Source organism: Zea mays, chromosome 3 (assembly GCF_902167145.1).
Source record: "Zea mays cultivar B73 chromosome 3, Zm-B73-REFERENCE-NAM-5.0, whole genome shotgun sequence".
NCBI classification, from domain to species: domain Eukaryota; kingdom Viridiplantae; phylum Streptophyta; class Magnoliopsida; order Poales; family Poaceae; genus Zea; species Zea mays.
This window is the reverse complement of record NC_050098.1, coordinates 2,188,804-2,216,650: the sequence shown is the minus strand read 5'-3', so window position 1 is coordinate 2,216,650 and position 27,847 is coordinate 2,188,804. Positions and strand designations below refer to the sequence as shown.

Here is a 27,847-nt window from a genome sequence, read left to right as displayed (position 1 = left end):
TCATTGTGGTGACAAAGGGATCATATTCGGCAGACAATCCTGCAAAAAGATAGGCAAGAATTTCCTCGTCGCGGAGGGCAGCGTCAGCCGCAGCGAGTTCATTGGCCAGGCCACGAACCTTGTTGAAGAAATCAGCCGCCGTCAGATCCCGCTTCTTGCACGTAGCAAGATCCACACGAATCTGTATCGTGCGGGCTCGTGATGAGGATGCAAACTTTCTCTGGAGAGAATCCCAGGCTTCTCTAGCTGTTGTAGCTTCAACGACGTCACGCAGGACCTCTTCTGTCATAGAGGACAGGAGGCCACTCAGAAGCTGTTGGTCACGATCATACCAACGCTCGTACTCCGGATTGGGGACCACGGCGGCACCTGCAGCTGTGGACGTCGAGATCGTCTGGGAAGGCGTCGGTGTGGTGCCATCGAGATGGCCCAGCAGCTTTGTGCTCCGTAGGAATGGTAGAAGTTGGGCGCGCCATAAGATGTAGTTCGTCTTGTTGAGACGGATGGTGACTGCCTGATGAAGAGGGATGAAAGTCGATGTGTTTGCCATGGGGGAAACGGTGGTAGGGGAGGAGGAGGAAATATCAGAATTTTCGGAAGGGTTGGTGGTAGAAAGAATCGCTGGCTCTGTTACCATGTAGATTGGAATGCAGCGCACCTCTATGGGTTGCCTGCCTCTGATTATATATAGATGAAACAGCCGTACATCGAGGTGGTTACAACCGGAGATATTGCCGGAGCTAATCAAGGAGACGCAGCTCCTATACTTGTATATATCTAATATTCCATATATATCTAATAGTGCAATCGTTGCTTCTGCCAAGACAGGCAAAGTGCAAGTCGGGAGTTGTCACAGTTTAGTTGTGGTGAAAGGAGCTAGAATGGGATCCTCTCTAATTAAGGTGTGTTTATTTCAGTTTATAGATTATATAATATGGATTATAATCTAATTATATAATCTAGATTATAATCTAGACATATTATAATCTATATGTAATTATTTGGTAGTCTAAATTATATAGATGTAGATTATTCATAAAGACAACAATATCCTTGTTTGTTTATTTAAACTAAGTAAAGAAGGATGATATATATTATAATTTTTATTTACATAACCATGGGCAGTGGGTCTTTTGCCAAAAACAATATCAAATAAACTATTCTTGAGTAGATTATCATAATCTGGGCTTTAGATTATATAATATGAACCCATAATATATGTGTTTGTTTATCTGCTGAATTATTTGCGTTGGATTATATAATATAGAGAGATTATAATCCGAAACAAACGGAGCCTTAGCATGTATGCCAGGTGTGGATTGGTTGAGGATGCCCGGCTGCCCGCAAGGTGTTTCACGGAATGCATGAGAGAAACTTTGTTTGTTGTAGATCAATGGTTTCTGGGTACACACAGTTGGGCAAACTTAGAGAGCTTATCCACCTTTTTAGTGACATGCAAATTACTAGAATGGAGGCTGAAGATGACACGATTCCTACTGTTGTGTTTTCGTATGCCCAAATGGGAGCATTTGACTTGGGATGATACGTCTTCATGTGCACTTGATTAGCGATATATATATACTAATAAAATCACCAGGATATATATATGCTGATTTTGCATCAAGGCCAAGTTTCACTTACAGTTCGATATATACCTTTCTAGCGATACCTACAATTGATATTAGGGAACAAAAGTTTTTCCCCACCAGAAAAGTTGCTACTTGGATCTGATGGGATGCTGATTTTTATTTACAATAATAAAAACTATCATGTTAAATTACTTGCTGACATTTTTATTCTTTGATTATTACATTGACTAAATTTGTTTCCCCTGTTTTCTTTTCAGGTTTCAGCTATAGTTATTCAGGCTATGGTGCCTCTACAAGAAAAATAAGTTCCTGATATTCCTAAATCTTTCTTACATCTCAGGATATGCAACTGATGCTGCTACATTTATAGACTAAAATTTTCTACTCCTACGGACACCTATTTGTTTAGATAAATCTGTCACTTCTATGTATTGACATATTTTGCTCCTATATATACTAACACTTTCTTAAATGTGTGTAAATGCATCAGCCGACTACACGCGCAAGGAGCGAGCAATTTACTAGTAAGTAACATTACACGGTACACGGTTAATAATGGCCGGTTTCAACGGGCTTCAGAGTCAATAAGGAAACAAAAAAAAAAAAGATGGGGTTTCAACGGAGTACAAAAGAGAGCAAAAAGGAAACAGTGACATTTCTCTCCATGATCGCTATCAGATTTCAGTCAAGCTGTACCTTCTCCAGTTCACCAATCATTTCCTCAAACTGCCACAAAGGGGAAACAAGTCAGATTGAGCAGCAGCAACAAAGAAAAATGTCTCCTAGAAGAGTGACCTGACAAACTGGGATGTGTGAATACCTTCAAAATTTGTCTCAAAAAGTAATCACCATGACGCTTGGTAGGTTTGGACTCCACAACATGAATCACATCCTGCAAAAAATGCACATCGTATATGTAAAACTCTAGAAAGTAGCAAGTATTACAGCTAGATAGAGCAAGAACAAGCTGCAGACATAACGAGAAGTGGCGTTCATGTGCACCTAGCTCACACAAACTCAAGACACTAGCTCAACTAATTAGTTACTCAGTGCAGATTACTCCTAAGGACTAAAATTTAGACAGCAGAAAAGGCTCAAATACTGGATTAAATAGGCCCACATTTTAATGCAAGTTTTCCTAAGTGCATACATGAAAGTGATGTGAGCAAAGGGTAAGCAAGCAGCATTACCTCGACGATGTAGAAGTCAAAGTCTGCACTTGATACTATCTTTCCTTCACTGTCAACTGCATGCATTTTGTGCTTGTATGTCATCAGGATCGACCTATTCAAGTATTTGAGCTAATTTATCATACACGAAACCACCGAAAGAATCAGCAACAGAAGTGCAAACTACATTGTACAAACCTTAGTGTTGCTTCATCCACTTCCATATATTGGGCAAGTTTGCTAATGGTTATTGTTGAATATAGCTTCAGATAACTCCGAATCCCAGAAAGCAACTGTTGCTGCTTTACTTCATAGAGAAACAACTTCAACTGAAGACGGTATGCATCCTGTTGCAGCAACCACAAAACCTTTAGGTCCTGTCTGTTTGTGCTTTAGCTTTTGGCTTTCTAGCTTGTGGCATTGGCTTTCAGAAAGCTGGCTCGTGCCAACGCTAGTCCTGTTTGTTTGCACACAGCTTCCTCCACCACTGCCACTGCTGCACGCAGCAGCAGGTAGAGCAGGGCACGGCCATCGCAGAGAAGACACGGTCGGAGGCATGGACAAGGTCTTCCGGGGTGCGGGCGCCAGATAGGACATCACATGGTGACGGGAGTGGATGGAGTAATGTAGTTTCGCGCGACCGGATCTCCAGCGGGACGGTGCGGCAGCCTAAGAACTCGCCAGATTCAGAGCGCAAGGGCTGAGCTCCATGCCACTGAGAAGGAGAGCCACACCACCGAGGATGGCCACTCAAGTAGGAAGCCAGTAGCGCATGAGCGAGGAGGACAAACCGCGCTGTAATTGGGGGAGGGGAAAGAAATAAAAGATAACCTTTTGGGCACTTAAGCGATGGCAGGTGGGTAAATATGGGCCAAAAGGTAGTGGAAGCCACTTCATGTGAACTTTGGAGCTTCCTGTTGAAACTTGTCTTTTGTGAACTTTGGAGCTTTGAAAAGCTGGCACCAGAAACTACCTGTTTGTTTGGGCTTCCAGCTTTTGAGAAGAAAAGGCTCCGAGGAAGCCCAAACAAACAGTCCCTTAAGAACCTTGTGGTAGGTTAGAGCGAGACTATAGATGAAGGGAAGAACATGAAAGTAGTAATAGTTTAAAGTAGTAACAGCAATAGTGAAGGGGCGAGACTATAGATGAAGGGAAGAACATGAAAGTAGTAATAGTTTAAAGTAGTAACATCAATAGTGAAGGGGCATATATATATCACATCCTGTAAAAGAAAAGTACAATAATATAACAAATGCAGTAAGCCATGACCTAAAAGCAAAGGGTGTGTTTTGATTCTCTGCCAGCTACTGTATTGTCTGGCTGGGTAAGAACTTGGCACGAGATGTGTTTGATTATCTGACCAGTAATGCATTGTGAACTGTGCTTTCCAGATTTTTTTTGCTACCAGAACTAGCTGATTCACCTGCTGTAGCAGGTTAGGCTTGCCAGGTAAAGCAAGGATAGGCAAAGCTTCCTGCACTATCAAACGTGCCAAAAAAATTACTGTCTGGCAATGAACCAGAATTCCAGAAAGGCATTATACAAAACAAAAATATACTGATGAGCCAAATGTACAACATTATGAGGCAAAATTACCTGGTTATAGTTTGTTAGCGGCTGGTCCAGAATTGGAGGCGACGGTGTAATGAACTTGGGGCAAGCATACGAGAATAGCTCATCATAAGCAGCGTATGCTTCATCATCATACCTCTGCATCTTTGTCATCTTGTCATTATACTTTTCTTTCAGCTGGGTGCTAACATTTTCATCAATGAGCTTGTTCTGTGGGCACAAAGATAGGCAAATTGCCAACAATGCATACATCTGCTCATTTTTCTTCAGTATCTGATCATACTGAGGGGAATTCTGGTGGTACTGCTTGTACTTGAGGATATACAGAAGAATCTTGTTGAATTCACGAGTGGCCTCAACATACCTAGTTTTATCCCCAAAAAAAGCATTGCATATATGAGGATTGAGGAAACCAAATTGACATTTTGGGAATTTCATGGCAGAACAGATATAAAGTGTAGATGTATTAATCGCGCAGAGGGGGGGGCAATGTCTACCTGCCTTGACAAGGTGGTGAACAAATGTAAATATGATCATAAATAAAGCAATTAGTGTTGCGGACGAACTAAATTAGTTGATGGTTTTATTGCTCTGAGCCTCTGAGTACCAGAATTAACATAAACCTTTAAAGTGTTGCAATTGCAACCTTATGATGTACAATACTAATCCCCTCGAATTAGAAACTAAGCTGTATGTGCCAAAACTCAATGCACTAGGTTCAGAAAAGTAGGCTTGCCACACCTGCGCATCATAAGGTTTGCGAAGCCGTAGTGGTAGATGGCTGAGATGTGGCTCCCAATGACAATGGTGTAGACCCCTTGCTGGTTGAGGTCGATGGGCGTGAGGCACTTGAGGCCGGTGTGGTAATCCCCGAGGAGACAGTGTATCCTTAGGAGGCCAATCATGCTGTAGTAGCCCAGCACCTTGAGCACGTTGCTGCCACCCTCGTAGTCGTAGCCATCGGTGGCAGTGAACTGCTCCAGGCCCTCCTTCTCCTTCTCGAGGATCTGCGTGATCATGGACTTCTCAACCAACGCTTGCAGGTAGTTGAGGACCCCGTACACGTTCCACGCCTGCAGGTACGTTTGATTTGGGGGGATAGTAGTCATTCACTGACACTTGTTAGAGGGCAAGCAACTGGCAAAACCAGCAAGAAAGGGAAGAGAGTAATGATTTGGAAGTATATAGCAACCTTGTCGAACTGCTTGAGCTGGTTGAGCTCGTCTTCCGTCTTGGTCTTGAGCTTGGCTCGGTACTGGCAGAAGCTCTGAAATTGGTAGACGAACTCGTCGACCATGTCCCAGAGCCACTGGTTAGGCAGCTGCATGTTGACGACGCCGTGGAGGACGACGCTAAAGAGGTCGCAGTAGTTGGTCCACGACTCGGCGCGGTGCGCGGCGGTGAGCGGGGAGAGGCGGGCGTGGGCGTGGCGGTACCAGAGCTCGCGGTAGAGGAGGAGGAATACGTGGTCGCCGTCGCAGTAGGGAGACACGGCCTCCGCGGAGGGCCAGAACACGTCGCGGAAGAGGCGGTCGGAGAGGCGCTGGAAGCCGCCCTCGTACATCTGGTGGATCTCGTACACGTTCTTGTCCCGGATGTGGCGGTACAGGTGCACCACGAAGGTCTTGACGGAGTCCGGCACGTAGTTGGGGTCGTACGCGTCCGCCGCCGCGTGCGGCGGCGCCGATGGAGGCAGGCCGTCCTCGCGATCGTAGTGGGCGGCCGCCATGATGGAGTGGGGTTAGGGTTCGGGACGGGATGCGGCGGCGGCGGCGGCGCGGGGTGGGATGGAGGAGATGCGGGTTTTGCTTGCTCGCTGTGGCTTTGGCTTTGTTTGTGAGAGAGAGATGGGGTTTTGCGGGCTGCTTGCTACGTGGGCCGTCCCAGGAGATGGACCTCCTTACTGGGGCTCTGGGGCTTTTGGTGGGTTGGGCCGGCCGGCGCGGCGGTCGTCGTTGTTGTTTGGGAATTTTTGGGTGGGTTGAGGCTATCCGCGTTGATGTAACTCTAAATTACTATCTTAAAAGAAATATTTTTATTATTGCCATCAAATTTTTTTACTCTATATCATAATCATCTGCACTCATATTGACTCCATATCTTATCTCTATATCAAATATCATATTATATTATATTTTCAATTCTCTTCTGTACACATCATGCCGCATTCTGCTCACTACAGTGCATAGGGTGGCTTCTGTCCTTGCGTTGAATGTGTCGTTTGTGAGCTGTTACTGTAAAATGGAGTACTGTATCCAGTTCTCTGCTGTTGTTGAATTTTTACTCTCTCAAACCGCGTAGTGCATAGAGTCCTCCCTCGACTGCGGACAACCAAAGTTTGGGTTGGCACGAGGGAAGGGATACGAATAGAGATGACAATGGATACACGTGACACAATATTTGATGGGTATATTCATTCCATTAGAGTATGTATATGGGCTAAAAACTCTACCGCGAGTTTCTTATTGGTCAAAATCTTCACCAAATAGGTAAACGGCACCGCAACCTATACCCGTTAACATATGAGTATAAATATACCCAATATAAACTTGGCGAAAACATGAGCTTGGGATACAATCATCTATCTTTTTTGACTATTTAACAACCCTTTGAGCAATAATGTCATAGAAGACTTAACAACTACTCGACGTCTATATAATAGAACATATATTGTGTTTTTTGATACTATTCTAGTGTTGCTATTTAATCTAATTATCTGTGGTGGTGTTGAATGGATGATTGAATAATGCTAAATTTTTTGTAATGATATTAGATGAATATATTTCATATTCGTATCATATATTATTTTGTAATGATACAAGATATTCCATTTAGAGTAGAAATTTAGAGTTGTATGAGTGCGGATAGCCTAATAATATCCTGTGAGTAATAGGGAAGCTGCTGCAGTGTCGCCGTCGTAGCGACGGTGGCGTCCTCCCTCCCACGAGAGCACCGACGTCCGGACTCCGGTTCGGTGGACGCGCACGGACGAACCCCTCTGGAAAGAGAGAGGATTCCTCCGCCGCTTCCGCGTTGGACGCACTGGACAGCTCACGCACGCCGCTGCTTTCGCAGCCAGCCAGTTGGTTCCAACGGAACATTTCCATCCACGCCCGCCACCGCGCACCGGCATCTCCATCTCCATCTCTATCTCTGATCCGCTGCAGCCCGCAGGCACGTTCTCCATCAGTCCGGCCGACCGGCGCGCGGCAGGCAGCGAGCGGGCCACTGTGTGCGCGCGCAGCGCAGCTACCGAATTTTCGCTGCACAAAACCAGAGGGAGGAGAGGGGAGGGTGGGGGCAAAAAGGGAACGAAAAGAAAGGGAGGGACAGAGGTGCAGGGCCAACCTGCGTGGTGCGGGTGGTTTCGAGCACGGGCAAGCGCCACCCCGCTCGCTGCCGATCCCAATCCGGCTACAGCAGCGGCCGCCGGCCGCCCCGCCTGCGGGGCCTCCCTCCGACCGTTCCCCCCGCCCTCCATGGCAGGCTCCATGGTGGACCGCGCCACCAGCGACATGCTCATCAGCCCGGACTGGGCTAAGAACATGGAGATCTGCGACATATGCAACCGCGACCCTGGGTACGTACCCCCACTCCCCCCGCTCTGATCCTTCTCAGATTCGGGCTGCTCCGCCACCGGGTTCCCTCCCTCCCGCGAGATTCCATGCTTACTGCCGATAGAGGTCGTCTTATCTCGGTCGCGCCTGCGATCAAATGTTGTTTTTTATGCCGTGGAGCCGTGTGATTCCCGACGCGTTCGCCCTTCTCGGAGTTAGGTTTCGGCCAGAGGCGCTCTGTGCTGCTCCAATTATGAACTACTCGCCACGGGTGTTTCTGCCAGGATCATCATTGCTGACTCTGCTTTTTATCTGCCTTCTCCGTTTGCTTTCTCATGTCTTTTAGTTGAAAAAAAACAAAAACTGTTAGTAGTCTCCGATCTTACAGTACAGGGGGCTTCATTCGCTCATCATTGTTCAATCATCATTGGGCAATCCCTGGTTTGCCTATTAGTGCTCCATGCTCCATTTGTTGATTAGCATGTGCCAAAATGAAATGCTACAGGAGAGGCCCCCTACAATATCTTAACTAGGTGCTGTCCTCATCTTTCAAATTACTGCATGCTACATGTATGAGCGAAAATATCCACAAATGATTTTACAACTGTCAAAAAAATTCAGCAGTGAACCGAACCAATCTGCTGGCATTCAAATGTTTTGATTCAACATATGGCAATATATTTGAGCCTCTGATTCTGCTGGCAATTGATTCACGAATGCATTTTGTTTTTATTTGATTCATGGCCAGCAATTGGAACTGGATATCGAACATTCTGCTGGACTCAAATGATATAGCTTGCACTAGGTTCCTCATGTTCATTTCATTTCACCGGAACAGAAGTCCATTTAATCTGCTTTGCTCTGCTGTCGTTCGGTTATCACTTATTGATTGTACATATCCATGCTTGTCACAGGCAATCGAAAGATGTCGTCAAGGCACTGAAGAAACGGATTGGCCACAAGAATCCAAAAGTTCAACTTCTTGCGCTAACTGTAAGTCTATCTGTGGCTTGCCATTTACTCTTAAATCTAAGTGCCTTTGTGACTGTCAAAGATTTTTGTCATTTTGTGTTGTGCTTCCACAAAACCAAACACCTGATCTTCTGTATTGGTAACTGCCGGAGTATTTTTTTTGGTCCTTCTGTATCCTGCTTCCACAACATCAAACACCTGATCCCTCTGCTAAGTTATGTGTTGCATTTTCCTTCTATGTTCAGCCATGTTGCAATTCATGTTCCCGTCAGTTTATCTTATGTTTCATGCCATATGCAATTACTCTCATGCAATCATATATGTGCATCCTGTGATGCTATCAGCATAACTGAGCATAGTGAAGATCTAGTTGCCTAGTTTTTACTATTTAGTCTATTCTTCAGTTCTGATAACTTTAACTTGCACATTTTTGTTTCCCTGTTGAAACCACTAAAGAAACACTAACACCAAATTCTTTTGAATTGTTGAAGCTCAATACCTCTGCTATCTTTTTTATGTTTATAGAGGTCCAGGATATGTTTGTGGTGCATAACTTGTATTTAATAAGGTTTTATATGATGATTATTCTCTATTTCGTTATTATGAAAATATTAGCATTGTCTTTCAGATGACATCTCTCTATTTCAGTTGTTGGAAACTGTTATTAAAAACTGTGGGGATATACTTCACATGCATGTCGCAGAGAGAGATATATTGCATGAGATGGTGAAGATAGTGAAGAAAAAGGTTCAATATGTTTCATGCTTGCAAAACTCTACTTCTTATTCTAATGAACTGCTGGCTTATGATGGTGTTTTGTTTTCATGTTACAGTCTGATCCTCGTGTTAAAGAGAAAGTATTGGTGCTGATAGATACATGGCAAGAAGCATTTGGGGGACCACGTGCAAGATATCCACAATACTATGCAGCATACCATGAGTTGGTGGTATAATTTAGAAGCTCAACTCAGTTTATTGCTTGAACATTTTCAATTAGCTCATTTGGTTTGTGGTGTGTTTGACAAGATTATGATCTTATGTTTCTGCCTGGCAGCGTGCTGGAGCTGAATTCCCCAAGAGACCAGAGAAACCTGCACCTTTGTTTAATGGTCAGTCTCAAGCAGCAAGGAATATGCGTAGTCCTGACCAACAGGATGCTGCAGAATCTTCTACTGCCAATGATTTCCCTGCTTTGAGGTGTGCTTTTTTACATTTTCATGTCTTTTCTATCTGTTATGTTCACTTAAAGATTTTAGCAATTAATTCTTTCACTCTATTATATAATCTATGAATGAGTAGAATACTGTGTACAATGATTGTTATATTTTTAGTTTTAGATTGTGGCCTGGTTTCATGTTATGAAGTGAAGTTAAATGAAACGATAGAAAATTGTTTGCTATATTGTCATATTTTCTAGTTTCTGCTTGTTATTTGATAATTTATCATCGACTTGCTTCATGCGCTCAAGATAGCATGAGCGTTCATGTAAAGAAACTCAAGCTGTTAGCGGTAGTAGATTCAAGAACAGAGTATACTATTCTCCCAGTTATATCCAGATGACCATTTTGGCCGGCATATTCTGACATTAAGACATAATAGCTGGTTTATTATCCTCTCATATAGTCTGTTTATTAAATAGACGGCTGATTGGCATATTGAGAAAAAATACAGTTATGTGTATGCCACTGGCTTCCTATTGAGTTTAGCATATCATGCACGCAATCAGCAAATGCCCAATAGCACGTGCAAATTTCCCTTGAGAATAATACATCTGAGTTGTTTTTATGACTGCATTTATAATGAATGAATGCCCTATATTTTCAGCATGTCAGAGATTCAGAATGCTCGTGGTATTATGGATGTACTTGCCGAGATGCTGAATGCTTTAGGCCCTGGAAACAGAGAGGTACTGAAGTAGCCTGAACATGCCTCCTTTTTCTGTTGAAGTTTGGTGCACAGAAACATTGACCTCTTTCCTGTATAAATTTTGAATTTTTAACCAGCAGTGAAGCATGCCATTCTTATAGGTTTATTTTATATAAAAAGAATCCTCCATCTTGTTTTGTTTTGAGAATTCTGGGTCAACTTCTGACCAGTTTTAGGCCGCCTTTGGATCAAAGGATAATTTCCTCCTGAATCCTGCATTTTTCCTATGTTTTTGAACTAATTCCTGTGAAATTCCTATATCAATCCTGTGAAATTCCCATGTTCCAAAGGAGGCCTTAGTTTTAGAAACGCCCTTGTAATTTTTAACAGCATGCCAACTATGGAACGTCTTTATGCATTAAATGTTACGTACCAGATCCTACCATTACCTTGTACTGAGTTATAGTATGTGTGTATATATAGTACTAAGGGCTAATACTGATGCACACTGATAATTGTTAGCATGCCTACCTTCAATTTATGTCTATGAACATCCTTATGTGGTTGAATTTACTTGCTGGGCACTCCCGTGTGATTTCTAATTTACCTGGTTTACTCCCAGTATTTATGTCATACTCAAGCAATAGTGTCCTACTATATTCCTAATAGTAACAGCCTCCTATTAATTTGTTAAGGTTATTGATTATGTTTTTCTACATGCTGTGCACATAGGGATTAAGGCAGGAGGTAATTGTGGAACTCGTGGACCAATGCCGCACTTACAAGCAGAGAGTAGTGCAGCTAGTTAATTCTACCACGTGAGTGTGCTTTATCTGAACTTCATTTTAACACTTGAAGTCATCTTAGTGCTATATATCTTATGGTAGTGAATGGATGTGCTTGAAATTGGCATAGATGACCTCCATAGTTTGTTTTGTCAGTTCTTTTTCGGCCCAGTGAGCAATAGCAGTGCAATGCAGATATTGGTGATACAAGTGTTAGAATCCTGTTTAGGGTTTGCAGTGCGATGCCTCCTACTACACCACCCCCACTGCAGGCACACTCTCTCGCTCCCATCCCCCCATTCCTCCCATCCCTCCTCGATCATCGTTGGAAACAGTTTCACTCTGCCGGTCACCTCAGTAGATGCCTCGGTTCTCCCTGGGTCGTTCTATCTCACCGACGTTCTCGTAGCCCCACGCATCACCCATAATCTTCTTTCTGTTCACCACCCTCACACACTTCTTCGCCTGGGTATCCACCTAGTTTTGTCGCCCTGTGACAATGGCCGCGAGTTCGACAACCACGCCTCTCGTTCTTTCTTTCTCACCAGTGGCGTACAATTGCGTCTCTCGTGTCCCTACACCTCTGCTCAGAAAGGTCGGGCCGAACGCATGATTCGCACCACCACTAATATGATTTGCTGCCTTCTCTTCTAGGCTTCTCTCCTCGCCAGCTACTGGGCAAAGGCCCTGTACATCACCACACACCTCCTCAACCGTCTTCCCTTGAAGGTGGTGCGCCACCCTACTCCCCACTTCGCCCTGTACGACACAACCCCCTCCTACGACCACCTTCGCGTGTTCGGTTGTGCCTGCCATCCTAACACTTCAGCCAAACGGTAGCCCGTCGTCTCACGCTCCAGCGCAGAGGCCGAACACGCGATGTGGCCAAACATGCGTGGCAGAGGCCTACTAGATGCGCCAACTACTACACGAGCTCCACATCCCTCTTTAGTGTGCAACCCTCGTCTAATGCGACAACATTAGCGCGGTCTACCTCTTCACTAACCCCGTGCAGCATCAACGCACGAAGCACGTGGAGATCGACCTGCACTTCGTACGCGGGCGTATTGCTGCTGGTGACGTTCGGGTTCTCAGCGTCCCCACCACGCTGCAGTTCGCTGACATCTTAACCAAGGGGTTACCGTCGAGTGTATTTTTAGACTTTCGATCCAGTCTCAACATCTGTACAAGATAGAGTTGCGACTGCGGGGGGTGTTAGAATCCCGTTTAGGGTTTGGGGTTCTCCCCGTGTAATTACTCTCTCACCCCTGTGTAATTGGCCACACCCAGTTAACTAATGTCTATTAATACATCACCCAACCCCAAGTTAGGATTAGTGTTTCCCACAGCGAGGACAACTAGGCAATAGCTTGCTCATTGTATAATGTTGCTCCCTACATTCTGCAGGGATGAGGAACTTATGTCGCAGGGGCTCGCACTGAATGATGATTTGCAGAGTGTTCTAGCAAAACATGATGCAATAGCAGCAGGCATTGCAGTTCGAGTGGAGAAAAAACCAAAGTCTTTGCAATCACTTGTAGAGACTGAGGATTCGGCAAACCAGGACTCCAAAAAGGAGCAGGGACTCATAGATATTGAGGATCCCACAAGCCAAGATGCTGCAAAAGAGCCAAATCAAAGGTTTGCTTCCATCACTGTTGCATATGCTCTTAATAACTCTCATAATGTCTACAAATATGTTAATACATTCATATGTAATTTAATTGTTTTCCAGATGACTTCTCTAATTACTTTCTTTTATGCATGTTATCTTTGTAACAGTACAAGTGACCAATCTCCTTTTGAGCAATTAGCTCTTCCAGCACCACCAGTGTCAAATGGCGCAGCAACAAAATCTGACCTTGGCATTGATCTTCTGAGCTGGGATGATACCCCTGCTACAGCACAAAATCCACTAGCTCTTGTTCCTGTCACAGATCCTCTTGCTGACTCGACTTCATCGAATCAAAATGCACTAGCAATTGTGGACACATTTTCACAGAACAGCACCGTTAACAGCAACACTCAAGCTGCTGACCCCTTTGGTCTCAATCCAAGTTCTGCTATTCCAGGATCTCAGGCATACAACACTCCAACTCAGCAGCATTTCCAGTCGCAACAGGCGACACTGTATCCGAACGGGGGTGCTGGAACGTCCTATGATCAGGCATCCCAGTTTAATAATGTTAATTCAGGGTGGAATGATCAAGCTGCCAACCTTCCAGCAGAGCAAGCACTGAATTACGGTATGGCAAGAATTGTAATCTCTGATCTGCTGTTATATCTTTCTGGAATACTACTTAATTATTACTTTATTAGTGTGTGCACTTTTCTGTATCACTTCTGTCCTTCAACCAGAACTCTCTGTATTCATATGAATCTTTCTTTTTCTATCCGAAGAAGAAGAAGAAAAAAAAAAGTGACGCTAGTATCCATACTCTGTAGATGATCAAAGTGGAAACCTTCCGCCACCTCCTTGGGAGGCTCAGCCAGCGGCAAGCAACGAAATGCCAAATGGTGAATTGGGAGGCGTGCAACCTCTCCCTGGGACAGCTGGGCAGTTCGGCGGCATGCAGCAGGCATTGCAACCACAAGTTAACCACATGGGAGTTCCACAAAGGCAGCCAATGTACAGCAACCAGTCAGGGATTGGGGTGGCGCCAACACTGATGCAGGCAGGCTTGGGGAACCAGCAGTTGGGTTCGACATCCATGATGGGCATGCCTCCACAGATGTATGGCGGCGGATCGCAGGCAGCCATGATGTACCCGCAACAAATGCCAGTGGCGCCGCAGCAGCCGATGTATGGTGGTGGTGGTGGTCGTCTGGCAGGGTACATGCAGCATCCTGCTGTGGCCGCTGCGCACTACTACAGCAACCTGGGGACGGCGGGAATGTATGGGTACCCCGGCGCGAACGGGCTGTCCCAGAGCATGTATGGCCTCTCGGTGCAGGATAACTCGTCGTACCAGACTAAGACGGCGCCACCCTCTGCGGTGATGAAGCCCGAAGACAAGCTTTTCGGCGACCTCCTGAGCATTGCCAAGACCAAGAAAGCTTCATGAGACGAGCACGAGCAGGAGCAGGAGCTTTGTCGTTTGATCTTTTACACTTGTGTAACATTCATTGTCTGGCTGTCGTATAAGCTTTTTGGGGTCCTCTTTTTTTTTTAAAAAACATTATTTGTTCCCACGATCCCATTGGATTCGTTATACCGTACGTAAATGATGATTCAATAAAGGGTGTGCAGTACGTACTTACGATATTGTACATACGGTGCAGAAATGTTTTCAGTATTCATATATGTATAAGGAACCGATGACGGCGGAGATCCGGCGAGCTGTGTACAGACCCAAAGGCTCTCCTCATCTGAAGCATCCGTGGCTTTCCTTGGAGATGTAACCTGCCTTTTCTGTTTTTAATCAATCATCTCTGTACTCTGTTCTGCCTGCGTCGCTTTCGGCTGCATCGCTAGCACTAGCAGCGGGGTGGGGTGGGGGTCGTAGTCGTGCTAAGCAAGCAGCGATCCGCACCAGAATCCATCCAATCGCGCGGCCATGGGCGACGGCGAGACGCGGCTGGTGGCCGCCGCGACGGCGAGGAAGTGGCTGGAGGACCCGCGCGTGGGGTACGACGGCGGCGTCGGCAGCCAGGCGCTGAGCTGCGTGGCGATCGCCGGCGCGCGGGTCTCCGTCGCCGAGCGCGGCCGCGTCGTCTGCTCGCTCCGCGTGCGCGCCCCCGTCGCCGTGCGTGCTGGCCGTCCAACTCCAACTACTACAGCAGCAGCGGTTGACTTGGTCCCGGAGCTTCCCGAGCCCTCTGACTGACTGACTCGCCCCGTGGGCCGTGGGTGCAGGACGCGGAGGGGAGGTGGCACGCCGGAGCGATCGCGGCGGCGGTGGACTGCGTGTGCTCGGCGGTGGCGTACACGGTGGAGGCCGCGCCCACGGCTACCGTCCACTACAGCTTGTCCTACTTCTCGCCGGCCGATCGCGACGTACGTCCAGATTAACCTTCCTTTTTATTTCCCCCGCCAAACTCTGGAGCTAGAACAACGCTCACGGCTAGCTCCGGCCGCAGACGGAGGTGGAGGTGGAGGGGCGAGTGGTGGGCCGGATGGGGAAGCTGACGGCCGCGGTGGTGGTGGTGCGCGATAAGGAGTCCGGCGAGCTGGTCGCCGTAGGGAGGCAGTGGGTGACCCCCGCCTGGCCGACCAAGGCCAACAAAACCAGCAAGCTCTGAAGAAGAAATGCAGTAGAATTTTTTGTATAATAATTCGCCGGCACACTTGTCATCTTGGAAATTCGATCTTTCATTTCATCTTGGTAGGTATTCCTGGTTTCAGGCACGAGCTCGGACTCGGTCTTTGGGGCCGGCCGGGATCAGAATCAGACGCGGGTACGAGCGGTGCCGCGGCATTGTCTGGATCTTGCACTGGGGAACGCATCGCATCGTGGGCCGTTAGGGTATGTACAGTGGTGTTTAATGTGCAGGCTCTTAAGGTGTTTTAGGGGTTATTTGCAAAAAAATCTTAGAGCCGTCTCTCCGTGAAGAGACGTCTCTGGCTCGTAAACCAAGTAACAACAGACGCCTCACTTCCCACTGTACGAATTTGTCGTCTGTTCTATCGATCTGATGCTATACAAATACATTTAATTCTGTATTTATTAATAGACTACGTTTAGAGACACTCCATTGTACAATAGAGTCTCTTAGTTGTCTCCTGTGCTTGGAGAACCGTTTTGGTGTCTCTCCACTGTACATGCCCTTAATTGGGTATCGCTTGCTGTTCGCTTATTTATCCTGTGATTGTTATGTGGTTGGTGGCGCCTGTGTCGAGCGTTTATTACTGATGATGCGTAATTGCGTAGTGTGTGGGTGTTATTTTTTTTCCACGACTCTAAGCTAGAGCACAAGCGCACAGGATTTTTAACGGAAAGACGATTCCCCCTATTTCATTAAGAAATAGGGACAAAGTTTGACACGATCTGAAGCTAACAACTACTTATTACAAGACTTAGAACACATAGCCACCAACAGAATCAAACCTATCCAGAAGCGTTTTGGATCAGGAGATTCCAAACAAGCAGCTAGCAGCAAAGACAGACTAAGTCCACAGAAACCGACTGTTACCAACAGTTTTGATAAGGCCCCAACTGACAAACATCCAACCCTTAGGGTTTCTGACAACAAGAACAGTTAGCCCTCGCCTAATCTTAATTACATAGACGTTTATCCACATGTGCCCAGCCGAAGCTTCGGTTGAAGATCTCTTTAGCAATTCTTCTGATTAAGGAGCTTCCTTCCTCCAAAATCTTTCTTGTTGTTACTTTCTGGAGAATGGCCCAAGAGTCCAACCAAAAACAACAAAGAAATAATATGCTAGCGGAATTAACAGGATTGATGTTGTTGAAACATCAATCATTTCTAATTTTCCACAAAGACCATAGCACTGCACTGCATCCAATTGTGATCAGATTTCTTTCATTTTTTTAAAGCTACATATCCGATCCCCAAACATATCATTTGAGTTTTTGAGAAGGGATAAAGAAGTTAAGGCCATTTGAATCACTCTCCAGGTGAAAATGGTAACCTGACAATCATAAAATATGTGTTTAGTTGTTTCAAGGCAACCACACCAATCACAGTTTTACATTCCCTTGTCATTTCTTTTTTTCAAGTTTTTTTGGATAAAATCTTGTCCTTTAAAATCAGCCATACAAGAATTTTAGTTTTTCATATAAACCAATATGGAGTTTTGGTCGTACTGTTTTTGTAGCTCTTGTACATCGACTTCACTAAAAATCCTTTCTTATCTAGCAACCAAGAAGGTTTGTCATCTCTGTCTATAAGACAGTACAAATCACAACTTTTTTCAAGTCTTCCAAATGTTTAGCCCCATCTCCAAATAACCTCCTTCTAAAGGTTAAGGAGCTACAACTAGAGCTCAGAGCCAATTCACATTTATCTCTTTATTAAGAGATAACTCAAAAAGTATGTTATATTTCGTTGAGAAGGGGGTATCTCTACACCAAGTGTTACACCAGAAACTAGTAGAGCATCCATTTCCAATAATCATTTTTCTGTTGGTGCAATATACATCCTTAATGTCAAGGATGCCCCTCCAGAACTGAGAGTCGATTGATTAATTTTTTATACAAAAGGATGCCCCTCCAGAACTGAATGAACTATTTATCCTTAATTTTTTATCCCTAAACCCTTTCAGACACAAAATAATTCGGAAATTGAAACTACCACTTAAGATCAAAATATTCCTTTTGTATGTGCAACAAGGTAACATACTAACAAAGGAACTAATGTGCCGCTTGGATCTCATTTGGAGAATTGATCGGAAATTGAAACTACCACTTAAGATCAAAATATTCCTTTTGTATGTGCAACAAGGTAACATACTAACAAAGGAACTAATGTACCGTTTGGATCTCATTTGGAGAATTGAAGTTTACTAAATAAAGTTGTCTATTTGTCTTAAAATTTGATATTACACCACTTTCTAATGTTTAGATATAATTCTACCTCAAATTCTATTGGAGGGGTGGTGGATAGAAAATGATTTTGTGGAATATATTTCTACTCTGTAACTTATAAGATGCTCAACTTCTCTGTAGTAATCTACCTTGTTCGGATCACAATTAACATATTTTATCTGATTATTAGAATCAGAGTCATGAAAAAGTCGATATTTATTTACAATTAGTAGATGGTGAAAAATCCGTGCCAGATGTGAGTATGTGACGAAAAAAATAAGCAATTAAAGAAACATCGCCATATATACGCCACTCGCGGTGTGTCCCTTCATGCCTCCTCTCTACACCCAATAGTTCTTCTGCGTCTTGTCAAGTCAATCCCCACGCCTGCAACACATGCCAGAAAAAAAATGCGAATGCGATGAGTACCGATCGAAGTCGATTGGTTCATTCAGTTCCCAATTCAATGCAATGCAAGAAGTAATATATCCGTTGCACCGGCCGGACCTGGATCTTGCCGTCGGACGTCCCGACGACGAGGACGTCGCCGTCGGCGTCGACGGCCATGCACTGGACGCGGCCGCCCGCCTGCAGCGTGCCGATCCTGGCGAGCTTCTCCCTGGACCAGATCTCGACGGCGGCGGCCCTGGAGGCGACGTAGACGAGGTCGGCGCTGACGACCAGTGAGCGCGCCTCCGCCGCCGTGGCCATCGACCCGACGAGGCCGTAGTTGGCGCAGCTCCACACCTTGACGGCCGCACCGCCGCCGCCGTCCGCGGACGCCGCCGACGACGACGACGGCGTGCCGCCGGTGTAGAGCAGCCCGCCGTGGGCCTGCAGCGCGTAGACGGGGCTGGCCTTGCCCAGGATCCGCTTGCTGCCGGGCTGGATCACGCCCAGCGTGCCGCTCGCCAGGTCGATCTCCTGGACGCTGCCGTCGCTGCAGCCGCAGAAGAGCTTGCCGTGCACCAGCGCCATGGACCTCACGTACTTGTTGGCGTTCACGACCCTGGAGCTGCCGCTGCCCCAGCTCAGCACCTTCACGCCCGCGCCCTGCGGAACGAAGCAGGCCACGGCGCTGGCCACGGCCAGGCTCTGCACGGGGTCTCGGGTGTCGTGGACCTCCACGCACCGGAGCACGCCGTCCCGGAGCTGCCACGCCTGCCAGGCAGCATCCACAGCTCAGCTACTGAATCTCTTCTTCTCTTGCTTGCTAAGAAATTAAAGAGAAGCGTGACCATGTACGTACCCTTATGCTTCTGTCCAGTGAGCCGCTGTAGAGCTTCTCCTCCGACTCCGAGTGCAGGACCGACAAGCTGGTGATGGCCTTGCTGTGCTCCTGGGCCTCGTGGACAAGGGCAAGGATGTTTTCGCTCCCTTGCCACACCTGTGTGCATTGCATGGTACTTACTGTATTAAGTTTTCGTTTTTCTCTCAATCCATGTGGATTGGATGAGATTGGCTGGGTTTAAATCTCAAACAAATCAAACATTTTTGTAATTTTTTTTCAATCCTATCTAATCTAATTTATATGAGATACAAATAACCGAAGAACGCCTGATTTGGAAGAGCATGCATGCATGAATGCAGCAACCTTAAGGGTGCCGTCGGAGTGGCCGGAGAAGATGTAGTTGTTGAGGTAAACGACCGACGTGACCTCGCCGTTCGCGCTGCAGTCTACCTGATTGATCTCCTTGTGGCTCCACATGTCCTGCAATGGGAAAAATCCAGAGGGATCATCTGACGGCTGCATTGTATGTATATACAGAGCCTGGAATTTGCAGGTATCTGAGAGCCATTACGACGCTGGATTCCTGGCCGTCTGATAGCAGCTTGAGCATCTCGAACGCGAGGCCGGACGATTTCTTCAGCTCCCTCAGCGTCCTGAGCACGTCCTTGATGTACGTCGTGATGTCGTGCATCCCCTCTACAAATTTGCACATTCCGAGGTTCAGTTCAGAGACATGGAGGAGGAGGAGCAGCAGCAGAAGGAAGAAGAACCGACCGCGGTCGTTCATGAAGCTCCTGAGCGCCACCATGGCGAGGACCCGGTCGCTGCCGTGCTTGGCGGAGCGGAGCACCACGACGAACTGGCGGAGCAGGCAGACCCTGGCCGCCCCGAGGACGCCGGTGTCGGGGAGCAGGGAGAGCATGTGCACGAGCCAGGCGGCGCACACGAGGCTCGTCGTGAACAGCTCCGCGTTCTTGGTCCTCAGGCACTCGGACAGGGCCTCGAACACCAGCCCGAACTCGTGGCTCACCACCGCGTACGCCGCCTTCCTCTCCCACTCCGACGCGGCCTTCCCTTCCTCCTGCGAGATATATGGATCCAGAGCTCAGGCCTCGATCACGCACGCGGCACGCATGGCCAACGTACTCTGTTCGTGCGTACCATCTCGTCCTCGCCGTCGGCGCGAGCGGCGCTCAGGTCCTGCGACTGCCGGTACCTTTCCTTCACCCTGGCCAGCTTCAGCAGCGTGGAACGGGCGAGCGGCCTCCCCGACGACGAGAACCTCCCCGGGAGGCACATGATGGTCTCGGCGGCGAGGAGCTGGCACCGAGGGAAGTCGGCGTTCTTCAGGCACTGGATGAGGCAGTCCAGGGCTTCCTCGCGGTACATGCTGATCTTCCTCGGCTCCACCAGGAGATCAAGCTGGAGGAGCAGCCCCGCCACGACAGGGCTGTGCTCCGGCGGCGCCGACTGAAGGTACACCAGCAGCGTGTGCATCATGCTGAACGAGCCACCCTCCTTGATTGTGCGAAGAAGACGCTCCGCCGCCGATCGCCTGAAGAACATATATATCATTCGATGTGATGGATCAAGCAGCGGGTAGGTGCATCAAGATTACGAATGGCATTCTTAATTTGCGGGGTCGACTTGCCACTGGTACACCCTACTTTTTCAGCTTGAGCAGCTCGTAGAGGAAGCGCACGATGTCGATCTTGTCGGCGTCGCCGACGGCGTGGAAGGCGTCGAGGACGGCCCCGAGGGACGCCTTCTCGGCGATGCTTCTCCGACAGTGGCCGTCCTCCCAGATGCACCTGAGGAGGATGCGCATGGCGGCTAGCCTCTCCTCCACCGGCTCGGCCTCCAGGCTGGCGGCGAGGCTCCGAATGAACCTCTCGGACATCAGCGCAGACCTCGGCACCGGCGGCGTGGAGGAGCTGTCATCGTCGGCGGCGGCAGCGGCGTCCTCGACGAGGATCTGGCTGAGGAGGATGACCGACGCGGCCTTGGGGCTGACGCACATCTTGAGCGGGTCCTCGTCGCCGCCGCCGCGGCGGATTGTGGCGACGAGCGCCTCCGCCAGGTCCATCTCGACGAGCTGCTCGGGCGCGGGCGACAGGAGGCAGATGAGCACGGCGGCCTCCGCCAGTCCCTTCTTAAAGAGCGCGGCGAGACAGTCGACATCGGAGTCGACCCTGGTCAGCGTCTGCACGACGGCGTCATCCCGGGACGCGAGCTCGGCGAGCAGGAAGACGGCGACCCGCAGCACCTGCGCGCTGACGGAGTTGAAGAGGATCTCCACGAAGCCGTTCAGGACGGCGGGCCTGGCGAGCGCGGCGAGGATGGCCGGCTCGGCGTCGGCTCCGCCGGCGGTTGCGTCACGCCAGAGGCGCTCGATCTTGAGCACCGACCGCTCCGACTGCGCCAGGTCCTCGGACGTGCAGAGGCAGGACACGGCGGCGCGGAGCTCGGCCACGGCGCTCTCGAGCGAGGCCTGCGCGATGACGCTGGTGGGCGACGGCGCGCTGGCGCTGGTGTTGGCGTCCGGGGACGGCGACGAGGCGGCGGCAGCCTTGACGGGGAGGGGGAACGGCGGCGCGGGGCTGTCGCCCGCCATGGCGGTCGCGGGAGCGGGGGGAGGCGTGGCCGGCGGCGGCGAAGGGGAAGGGGAGGAGGAAGGGGACGGCGTCCGCCGCTGGTCTCGCCAGGCGCCGATGAGGCGCTTGAGGACGTAGTTGGTCTTGGGCAGCTGCGCGCCGTGGAGGCGCTGCCGGGTGATGGGGCAGGTGGCGTTGCCCCGGTCCAGCCACTCCTGGATGGCGCGCCGCTCGTACGTCTGCCCGGTCTCGAGCGTCACCGGGTCGTCGAACACCTGGCTCGTGATCGGGCACACGAAGTCCTTGGGCGTCGGCAGCGGCTGCAGCGGGTCGACGGCGGCGGCGTCGCAGCGTACTGGGAAGCTGCCGGTATATGTACGTACGTGTTAGCTAGTGAAATCGCCTTGGGATCATCGTCAGAAGATCTAGCAGCTGTGGCGGCGCCTTGCTTACCTCGCTGGCTCCGGTGACAGCTGGCCGGCGTCGGCGCGTGGACGTGGCTGCTTGGAGGACAGTGGCGACGCCGCGATCTTTTCCTACGAGACAAGGCAGACGGCATTGGTAACTCAAATCACACACTGGACGGCTGGAAGCATGCTGTGCAAGCGCAAGCGCAAGCGCAAGCGCAAGTTTGGGCTTGGCATTGGTTTGGTCGAGTAGCTAGCTTTCCGTTCTTCTCAACCCATGCACGTTCCTAACATTGACCAATTCAGAACACACATGCCATGCGAACCTCTAGTCAAAAACCTAGTTATTAATCACGTTTAACTTTGCACGATATGTGTTTTTTACCATTAATGTTTTTTATATGTAACATATTCTTAAACTCCCTCAAATTCAAGATATTTTCAAGTACTTTGAACAAAGAACTTTGCATATATTTTGCATGCCTATATAAACTAAATAATGGATGGGTGATAGACAGATAATGCTATTTTGCATGCCTATATTTTGCATATATCCTTAAGCTATACTCAAATCATGCAATGGGATGCTACATGTTCTGAAATTTAAATATTTGAATTTTAAACAAGTTCAGATGGAGATACATCTTGTACCAAAGTTATAGTGCTCAACAAGATTTAAACTATGTAACTAAAAGTTTTTTCCGCTTAGTTTCATTTAGTAGCTAAAATATTCAATATAAGATCATGAAACATTGATACAAACAGATAACATATTATATAAACTCGTAAATAAGTGTGTAGTGTACTGTCTGAGTTGTTTTTATTGTTAAACCAAAGTTGCATTTTTTTGGATTTTAGGATTTTCATGGTACCATCAATGACGATGAGCGTGTTAAGACGTCTGTCTCTCTAAGGACTAATTTGGAAGTAAGGTGAGATAAACCTAGAGAGGAAAAACCTCTTATAAAAAAATTAAATGTCTTATTCAAATATTATCCCCATAAATTGCTCATCCTAGAAAAATATTGGGATCCAAGCGGATTTGAGGGCTTCAGTGGTTGGAAAGAGATTAAACCAATCACCTTCGATCCTTAATCTATTTCTAACCAAACAAATCATGAGTCTCTAAACTACCTCTAAATGGTATTAATAGAGACGATCATATTAAGATATCCACTTTTGTTAGTTGATTATGGATACTTGCCTCTAGAAAGTGTGTATATATATATATATATATATATATATATATATATGTATTTAGAGCCCTGAGCTTCTAATAAGTAAAAGAAGCCCTGATCAAATACATCAACTTATGAATCCACTGAAATACTAAAAACGAATTTTTTTTTGATTGGAGAGAGTATGACTAATGAAGGTGTTGTGATGGAGTACCACATTCGTTAATTAAAAACAACTGTCTACGGAAATGATCACATACAAGATTTTTGTGCAATGATACCGGTGGTTAATTTATCAGCACATACAAAGATGCTTGTCCTTTTTTGTTTAATCTGCTGAGCAACGTGATAATTTGTTAACCTTGATTGTTAACGTTGATTTTTTCCAGTGGCAAAATACAAAGATAACATATAAACAATAAAAAAGTATTCTCTCCGTCTTAATTTATAATTTCTTTGACTTTTTTTAGAGCACTACACACATCCGCCCTCAAAATTCCATTAGTTAATAATACATTGGTTAAGATCACTTGATGGAAACAAGCCATAGAGTGGTTTATGTATATGCAAGGTAGTTAAGTTGTATTCAAATCATGCAATGGGATGCTACTAAACACATTAACTAGTAAGGGCGTGTTTGGCAACAAAGTTTTTAGATACTACAGTTTTGAAATACTATGGTTTTTACATTTGTTCACGACAAAAATATGCAGTTTTCAAAACCACACTACAACCACAGTTTTCAAAAATACTATGATTTTAGATAGACCATGGTATTCGAAACTGTGTTTTACCCGATACAAGCAAACAGATTTTAGCTTCTTATACCATAGTATTACTTCAAAACTGTAAAAACACTAAGATTCCAAACAGGCCTATTCTCTTGCGTCTGTCCGTGGACAGAGCACGTACCTCTTTGGCCGCACAGAGCTCGGAGGAAGACTCCTCCATGCTGTCGTCTGATGGCGTGGCCGGCGACCGCGACCGTGAGTGCTCCGCTCGGAGCCTTGACGCTGGGCTCCCTCTGCCCACCGGCAGCGCTTGCTGCTGCTGAACTATGAGGTGCGGCGGCACGCGCTGCGGGTACAGGCTCGGCGGCCTCAAGAGGTCCCTCCTGCCTTTCACGCTGCCCTGCCGCCGCGGGTAAAGATCGCCCGGCTGCTCCTCCGTCTCCGCCCACATCGGCTACAACAGGTGACCAGAAATAATCTCGTCATGTACTTGACAATGGGGCCGGAGCGAGCGAGAAGAACGGGGTGTTCTCTTACATTGTCACGTAGTTCGCTCTGCGAGCTGGCAGCGGACTCGTCGTTCTCCGGCGCGGTGTCCTCGTCGCCGCGACTGTCGTCGTCGTCCTCGACGCCGAACACGAGCTCCGGAGGAGGAAGAGGCTGCGGCAGCGGCGACGACACCGCCGGCGATGATGGCTCGCCGGCCTCGAGGATCCTCTTGAGGTAGAGCGCGTACGCCCTGCAGTTGGCGTCGAGCACCTTGTCATACTCCCGCTCCAGCGCCCTCATCTCCTGCGCTTGCGCCCCGCTCATGAGCGACAGGACCCGCATCGGCGTGGCCTCGTCCGACCCGCCCTCCTCGCCCTTGGTCCTGGCGGCGGCCGCGGCGCGGCGCGCGGCGAAGTGGCGCATGACGGGGAGCAGCCGCGGCGCGAAGAGCGCCTCGAAGGCGGCGGGCGCGAGCTCGTGGCGCGCCAGCGCGGGGTCCAGCGCGAAGAGGTCGAGCACGGCGGCCGCGGCCCCGGCGCCGCGCCGTGCGGCGCGCGCGAGCGCGAGGAGGAGGCACGAGAGCGGGGTGGCGGCCGGCAGCGACCGCAGCAGGCGCTCCGCGGCGCGGAGCGACGACGGGGACGGGGAACACGAGGCGGCGGTGTCGAGCGCGTCCGACACGAGGGACAGCGCCTGGAGCGTGGCGGCCGGGTGCTGCTGTCCGCCGCCCGCAGCCGCGGCCGCCGAGAGGAGGTGACGACGCAGGAGCGGGTCGGCGACGAGCTCGGCCAGGAAGGCAGCCGTGTGGGACACGATCGCGGAGCAAGTCGGCGTCGGCCCGGCCATCGCGTCGCGCTGTGGCTGCGAACGCACGGCGACGGGTTTCGGGGTTTGTTACTTTGTTCTGACAGCGAGAGGGGGTGGACTCGGCACGGAAATGACAGGAAGGGACGGGGTTGGTGTGCACTGTGCAGGGAGGCAGGGGCTGGATGGGCATTTGGCGCTCCGTAGGCGTTTAAATTATGGCGGGAGAGGAGACTGACCGGGTTCCCGGCCGGCGACGGCCGGCAGCGTGACGCGTGGAGAGAGACGGGGGGCGCTGATTAATTGGCGGCATCGGGGAAGTCAGATTGCGCATGGCCAATGGCGACTGGATCGTAGCTTCCAAACAAAAGCTAAAGGCCAGCCCCTTCTTGCCAAGACCCACTGAAATCAGGATTGGACATGCAAGTAGATACTAGAATACTCATCGCTTTATTAACAACATAGGAGGAGCCGTACCCGATCTTCTTTCTCAAGACGAAGCTATATGGGTGCCTTCGAATAAATATTTGTAGGAGTCACATATTTGCTTTGTTTTATTTTAAAATAGGATCTTCTAAGACACAACTACAGAGGCGCTGATAAATGTTTTGAAGGGCCAAAACGAGTCAAAGTGAAAATCAATTAAAAATTCCTTATGAGTCCCTAATCCCTACTAACTAAAATTTCTCCGGGTCTAGTTGGGCTATACAAGCTCTGTAGAGCCCTTTGATTTAGTTAGGCTTGGCTGCTTGCTTGTGTTTCGATCCAGTTCTTAGGACCCCTTGGCAGGGCTCTCTCGACGGCTTCTCTAGTTGTTCGTGAAGTCGTACCAAACGGTTTTAAAATAACAGCTCCTCGTCGAGAGTCATCAAGGAGTCTAGGTCGTTTTGTTATTGGGAGCTGTCGGTACCCTGAATCAGGGGTACCCCTTACTACGGTATGAAGACGTGGTGCCCATACGACGTTCCCTAGCCACGCGGTGAACAGCGCTCGACCCCACCACGTGGGCAGCTCAAGAGGCGCCTTGTGGCGAAAAAAGATGATACATCCCAGAATGTACCAGTTGAACCGGAACTCCGCAAGGGGCACCGGACCCCTGTACGCACAACCCGGACCCCAGATTACAGCTCGGGACTCCCAAGTAAGCATGCCGAGCCCCTTGGATGGGGTCCAGATCCCCCTGAGTAAGGTCCGGCCCGCTAGGAGATCCCGGGACAGGGGAAACCCTGGCGTGAGCAGGGGTCCGGTACTGACACGTGTCCAGGCCTTACTCTGCGCATGCGCTCCTCGCTCAGGCGGAGACCCGATGCGGCCACGTGGCTCGTTGCCCGTGACATAAGCCAAGCGGGCGGAGTCTGACGTAAGGCCCCTAGACCGCGTGGACTCTGCATTTATTGCGGAAAGGACGCGCCGTCTGACCACCCTACTGACAGGCGATGTGCCTGTTGGAACTTGCTCTCCCGAGCAAGTTGATCCAACGGGGGAGTGAGAGCAACGTAAACAAGGTTTCAACTCGAGATGGCAAAAGCTCTGTTAATCTAGCCTCTCAAGGGCACTGTGCAAGGGTATTTATAGGTATCAGAGTGCCCAGCGTCCTAAGTTAAAGACGCATGTGCCCTCAGGCGCCTAGGTTATCCCCGGAATATTCCCATAAAGCAGGGTTACAGACTGTAATTACAGGGAGACCTTTACAAATTAGGCCCGTAATGCGCAGTGGCCACGCAGGGCCTGTTACAATGGGTCGGGTCACACGTGAGCCTCCATGTTGGACGAGGCCGCGAGATGGGACGACCACGTCACGGGCCTTCGTCCGGCGACGCGTGGGACGAAGGGTAAGTCTGCCAGTCGTCTTGTCTCCGTTGGTGCAGCGAGGCTGGCGAAGGCATCGAGCGAAGGGTGGCGTCTTCGCCTTCGCACCAACATTTGCCCTCCGAGGGACCAGTTCGACTAAGTCATCTGGTGCCGAAGACGTCGCTAGATGGTGGAGACGCTGCCCTCGTTCGAAGTGGTTCTACGGGGGTTTTTGACATGACCGTTGATTGACGCCGCACTGTTGGATTGCGGGTTTCCCGAAGCGTCGCGCCCTGTGTATATAAAGGGGGTGGGGGCGGCGCGGATTGAAATTTACCTTTCTGCGCACCGCGAAAACCCTAGCCTCACTTTCAAACTGCTCGCTTGCTCGTTTGCCCTCCTTGCTCCTGTTCGTCGGAGAACTGGCCCGCGTGAAGCAGACCGCACACCGCCGTCGACGATACGTAGCCATGTCGTCTTCCTCCTCGTCTGCTGCGACCACGCCGACGGCCGGGGCGTCTTCTAAAGATCTCTCGGGCACTGTGGCGGCGGCGGAGTTGCTACCAGGTGATACAGTGGAATTCGGTGTTTCGCGGATATCGTTGGCCCGCGTTCAAGATATGC

The 27,847-nt window shown here is 48.9% G+C and overlaps 4 protein-coding genes across 5 annotated transcripts; 2 read left to right on the top strand and 2 right to left on the bottom strand.

Moving 5' to 3' along the window:
* Positions 1–2,092: 2,092 nt before the first annotated feature.
* On the bottom strand, positions 2,093–6,144 carry LOC103649546 (eukaryotic translation initiation factor 3 subunit L-like). Its single transcript, NM_001321754.1, has 7 exons — positions 5,523–6,144; positions 5,072–5,403; positions 4,355–4,694; positions 2,957–3,105; positions 2,780–2,873; positions 2,410–2,481; positions 2,093–2,315 (listed from the first exon to the last, which is right to left on the bottom strand). Exons 1-7 carry the CDS (start codon positions 6,057–6,059, stop codon positions 2,271–2,273), a joined length of 1,569 nt encoding a protein of 522 aa, NP_001308683.1. The 5' UTR covers positions 6,060–6,144; the 3' UTR covers positions 2,093–2,270.
* Positions 6,145–7,629: 1,485 nt separating this feature from the next.
* LOC100217079 (uncharacterized) lies at positions 7,630–14,737 on the top strand. Its single transcript, NM_001359557.1, has 10 exons — positions 7,630–7,910; positions 8,802–8,880; positions 9,508–9,606; positions 9,693–9,806; positions 9,914–10,056; positions 10,684–10,765; positions 11,458–11,543; positions 12,918–13,151; positions 13,293–13,756; positions 13,956–14,737. The coding sequence occupies exons 1-10, from the start codon at positions 7,810–7,812 to the stop codon at positions 14,573–14,575; spliced, it is 2,022 nt and encodes a 673-aa protein (NP_001346486.1). The 5' UTR covers positions 7,630–7,809; the 3' UTR covers positions 14,576–14,737.
* A 117-nt stretch (positions 14,738–14,854) lies between these two features.
* LOC100281025 (thioesterase family protein) lies at positions 14,855–16,332 on the top strand. 2 transcript variants are annotated; one of them, NM_001153944.2, is made up of 3 exons: positions 14,855–15,256; positions 15,367–15,507; positions 15,591–15,759. In NM_001153944.2, exons 1-3 carry the CDS (start codon positions 15,068–15,070, stop codon positions 15,750–15,752), a joined length of 492 nt encoding a protein of 163 aa, NP_001147416.2. In that variant the 5' UTR covers positions 14,855–15,067; the 3' UTR covers positions 15,753–15,759. The 2 variants fall into 2 exon arrangements, with proteins under 2 accessions (NP_001147416.2, NP_001398317.1); NM_001411388.1 differs by lacking the exon at positions 15,591–15,759 and adding an exon at positions 15,856–16,332 and having other exon boundaries at positions 14,857–15,256.
* A 1,819-nt stretch (positions 16,333–18,151) lies between these two features.
* LOC103651710 (putative E3 ubiquitin-protein ligase LIN) lies at positions 18,152–25,532 on the bottom strand. Its single transcript, XM_020551221.2, has 11 exons — positions 24,677–25,532; positions 24,321–24,593; positions 22,277–22,359; positions 20,897–22,186; positions 20,391–20,784; positions 20,004–20,310; positions 19,801–19,925; positions 19,593–19,709; positions 19,248–19,385; positions 18,506–19,159; positions 18,152–18,385 (listed from the first exon to the last, which is right to left on the bottom strand). The coding sequence occupies exons 1-11, from the start codon at positions 25,472–25,474 to the stop codon at positions 18,368–18,370; spliced, it is 4,197 nt and encodes a 1,398-aa protein (XP_020406810.2). The 5' UTR covers positions 25,475–25,532; the 3' UTR covers positions 18,152–18,367.
* Positions 25,533–27,847: the final 2,315 nt, after the last annotated feature.

What these genes read in the sequence shown, in the direction of transcription:
- LOC103649546 (NM_001321754.1), bottom strand. Translation starts at nt 6,059, where the DNA reads ATGGCGGCCGCCCACTACGATCGCGAGGACGGCCTGCCTCCATCGGCG. An exon ending in GCAAACCTTATGATGCGCAG is followed by an intron (nt 4,695 to 5,071) that starts GTGTGGCAAGCC and finishes GGATAAAACTAG; the next exon opens with GTATGTTGAGGCCACTCGTG. An exon ending in GTGGATGAAGCAACACTAAG is followed by an intron (nt 2,874 to 2,956) that starts GTTTGTACAATG and finishes ATACTTGAATAG; the next exon opens with GTCGATCCTGATGACATACA.
- LOC100217079 (NM_001359557.1), top strand. Translation starts at nt 7,810, where the DNA reads ATGGCAGGCTCCATGGTGGACCGCGCCACCAGCGACATGCTCATCAGC. An exon ending in TGAAGATAGTGAAGAAAAAG is followed by an intron (nt 9,607 to 9,692) that starts GTTCAATATGTT and finishes TTCATGTTACAG; the next exon opens with TCTGATCCTCGTGTTAAAGA. An exon ending in TAGGCCCTGGAAACAGAGAG is followed by an intron (nt 10,766 to 11,457) that starts GTACTGAAGTAG and finishes CTGTGCACATAG; the next exon opens with GGATTAAGGCAGGAGGTAAT.
- LOC100281025 (NM_001153944.2), top strand. Translation starts at nt 15,068, where the DNA reads ATGGGCGACGGCGAGACGCGGCTGGTGGCCGCCGCGACGGCGAGGAAG. An exon ending in GCGTGCGCGCCCCCGTCGCC is followed by an intron (nt 15,257 to 15,366) that starts GTGCGTGCTGGC and finishes CCGTGGGTGCAG; the next exon opens with GACGCGGAGGGGAGGTGGCA. An exon ending in TCTCGCCGGCCGATCGCGAC is followed by an intron (nt 15,508 to 15,590) that starts GTACGTCCAGAT and finishes CTCCGGCCGCAG; the next exon opens with ACGGAGGTGGAGGTGGAGGG.
- LOC103651710 (XM_020551221.2), bottom strand. Translation starts at nt 25,474, where the DNA reads ATGGCCGGGCCGACGCCGACTTGCTCCGCGATCGTGTCCCACACGGCT. An exon ending in CTGTCACCGGAGCCAGCGAG is followed by an intron (nt 22,187 to 22,276) that starts GTAAGCAAGGCG and finishes ATATACCGGCAG; the next exon opens with CTTCCCAGTACGCTGCGACG. An exon ending in CCGACGGCGAGGACGAGATG is followed by an intron (nt 20,311 to 20,390) that starts GTACGCACGAAC and finishes TATATCTCGCAG; the next exon opens with GAGGAAGGGAAGGCCGCGTC.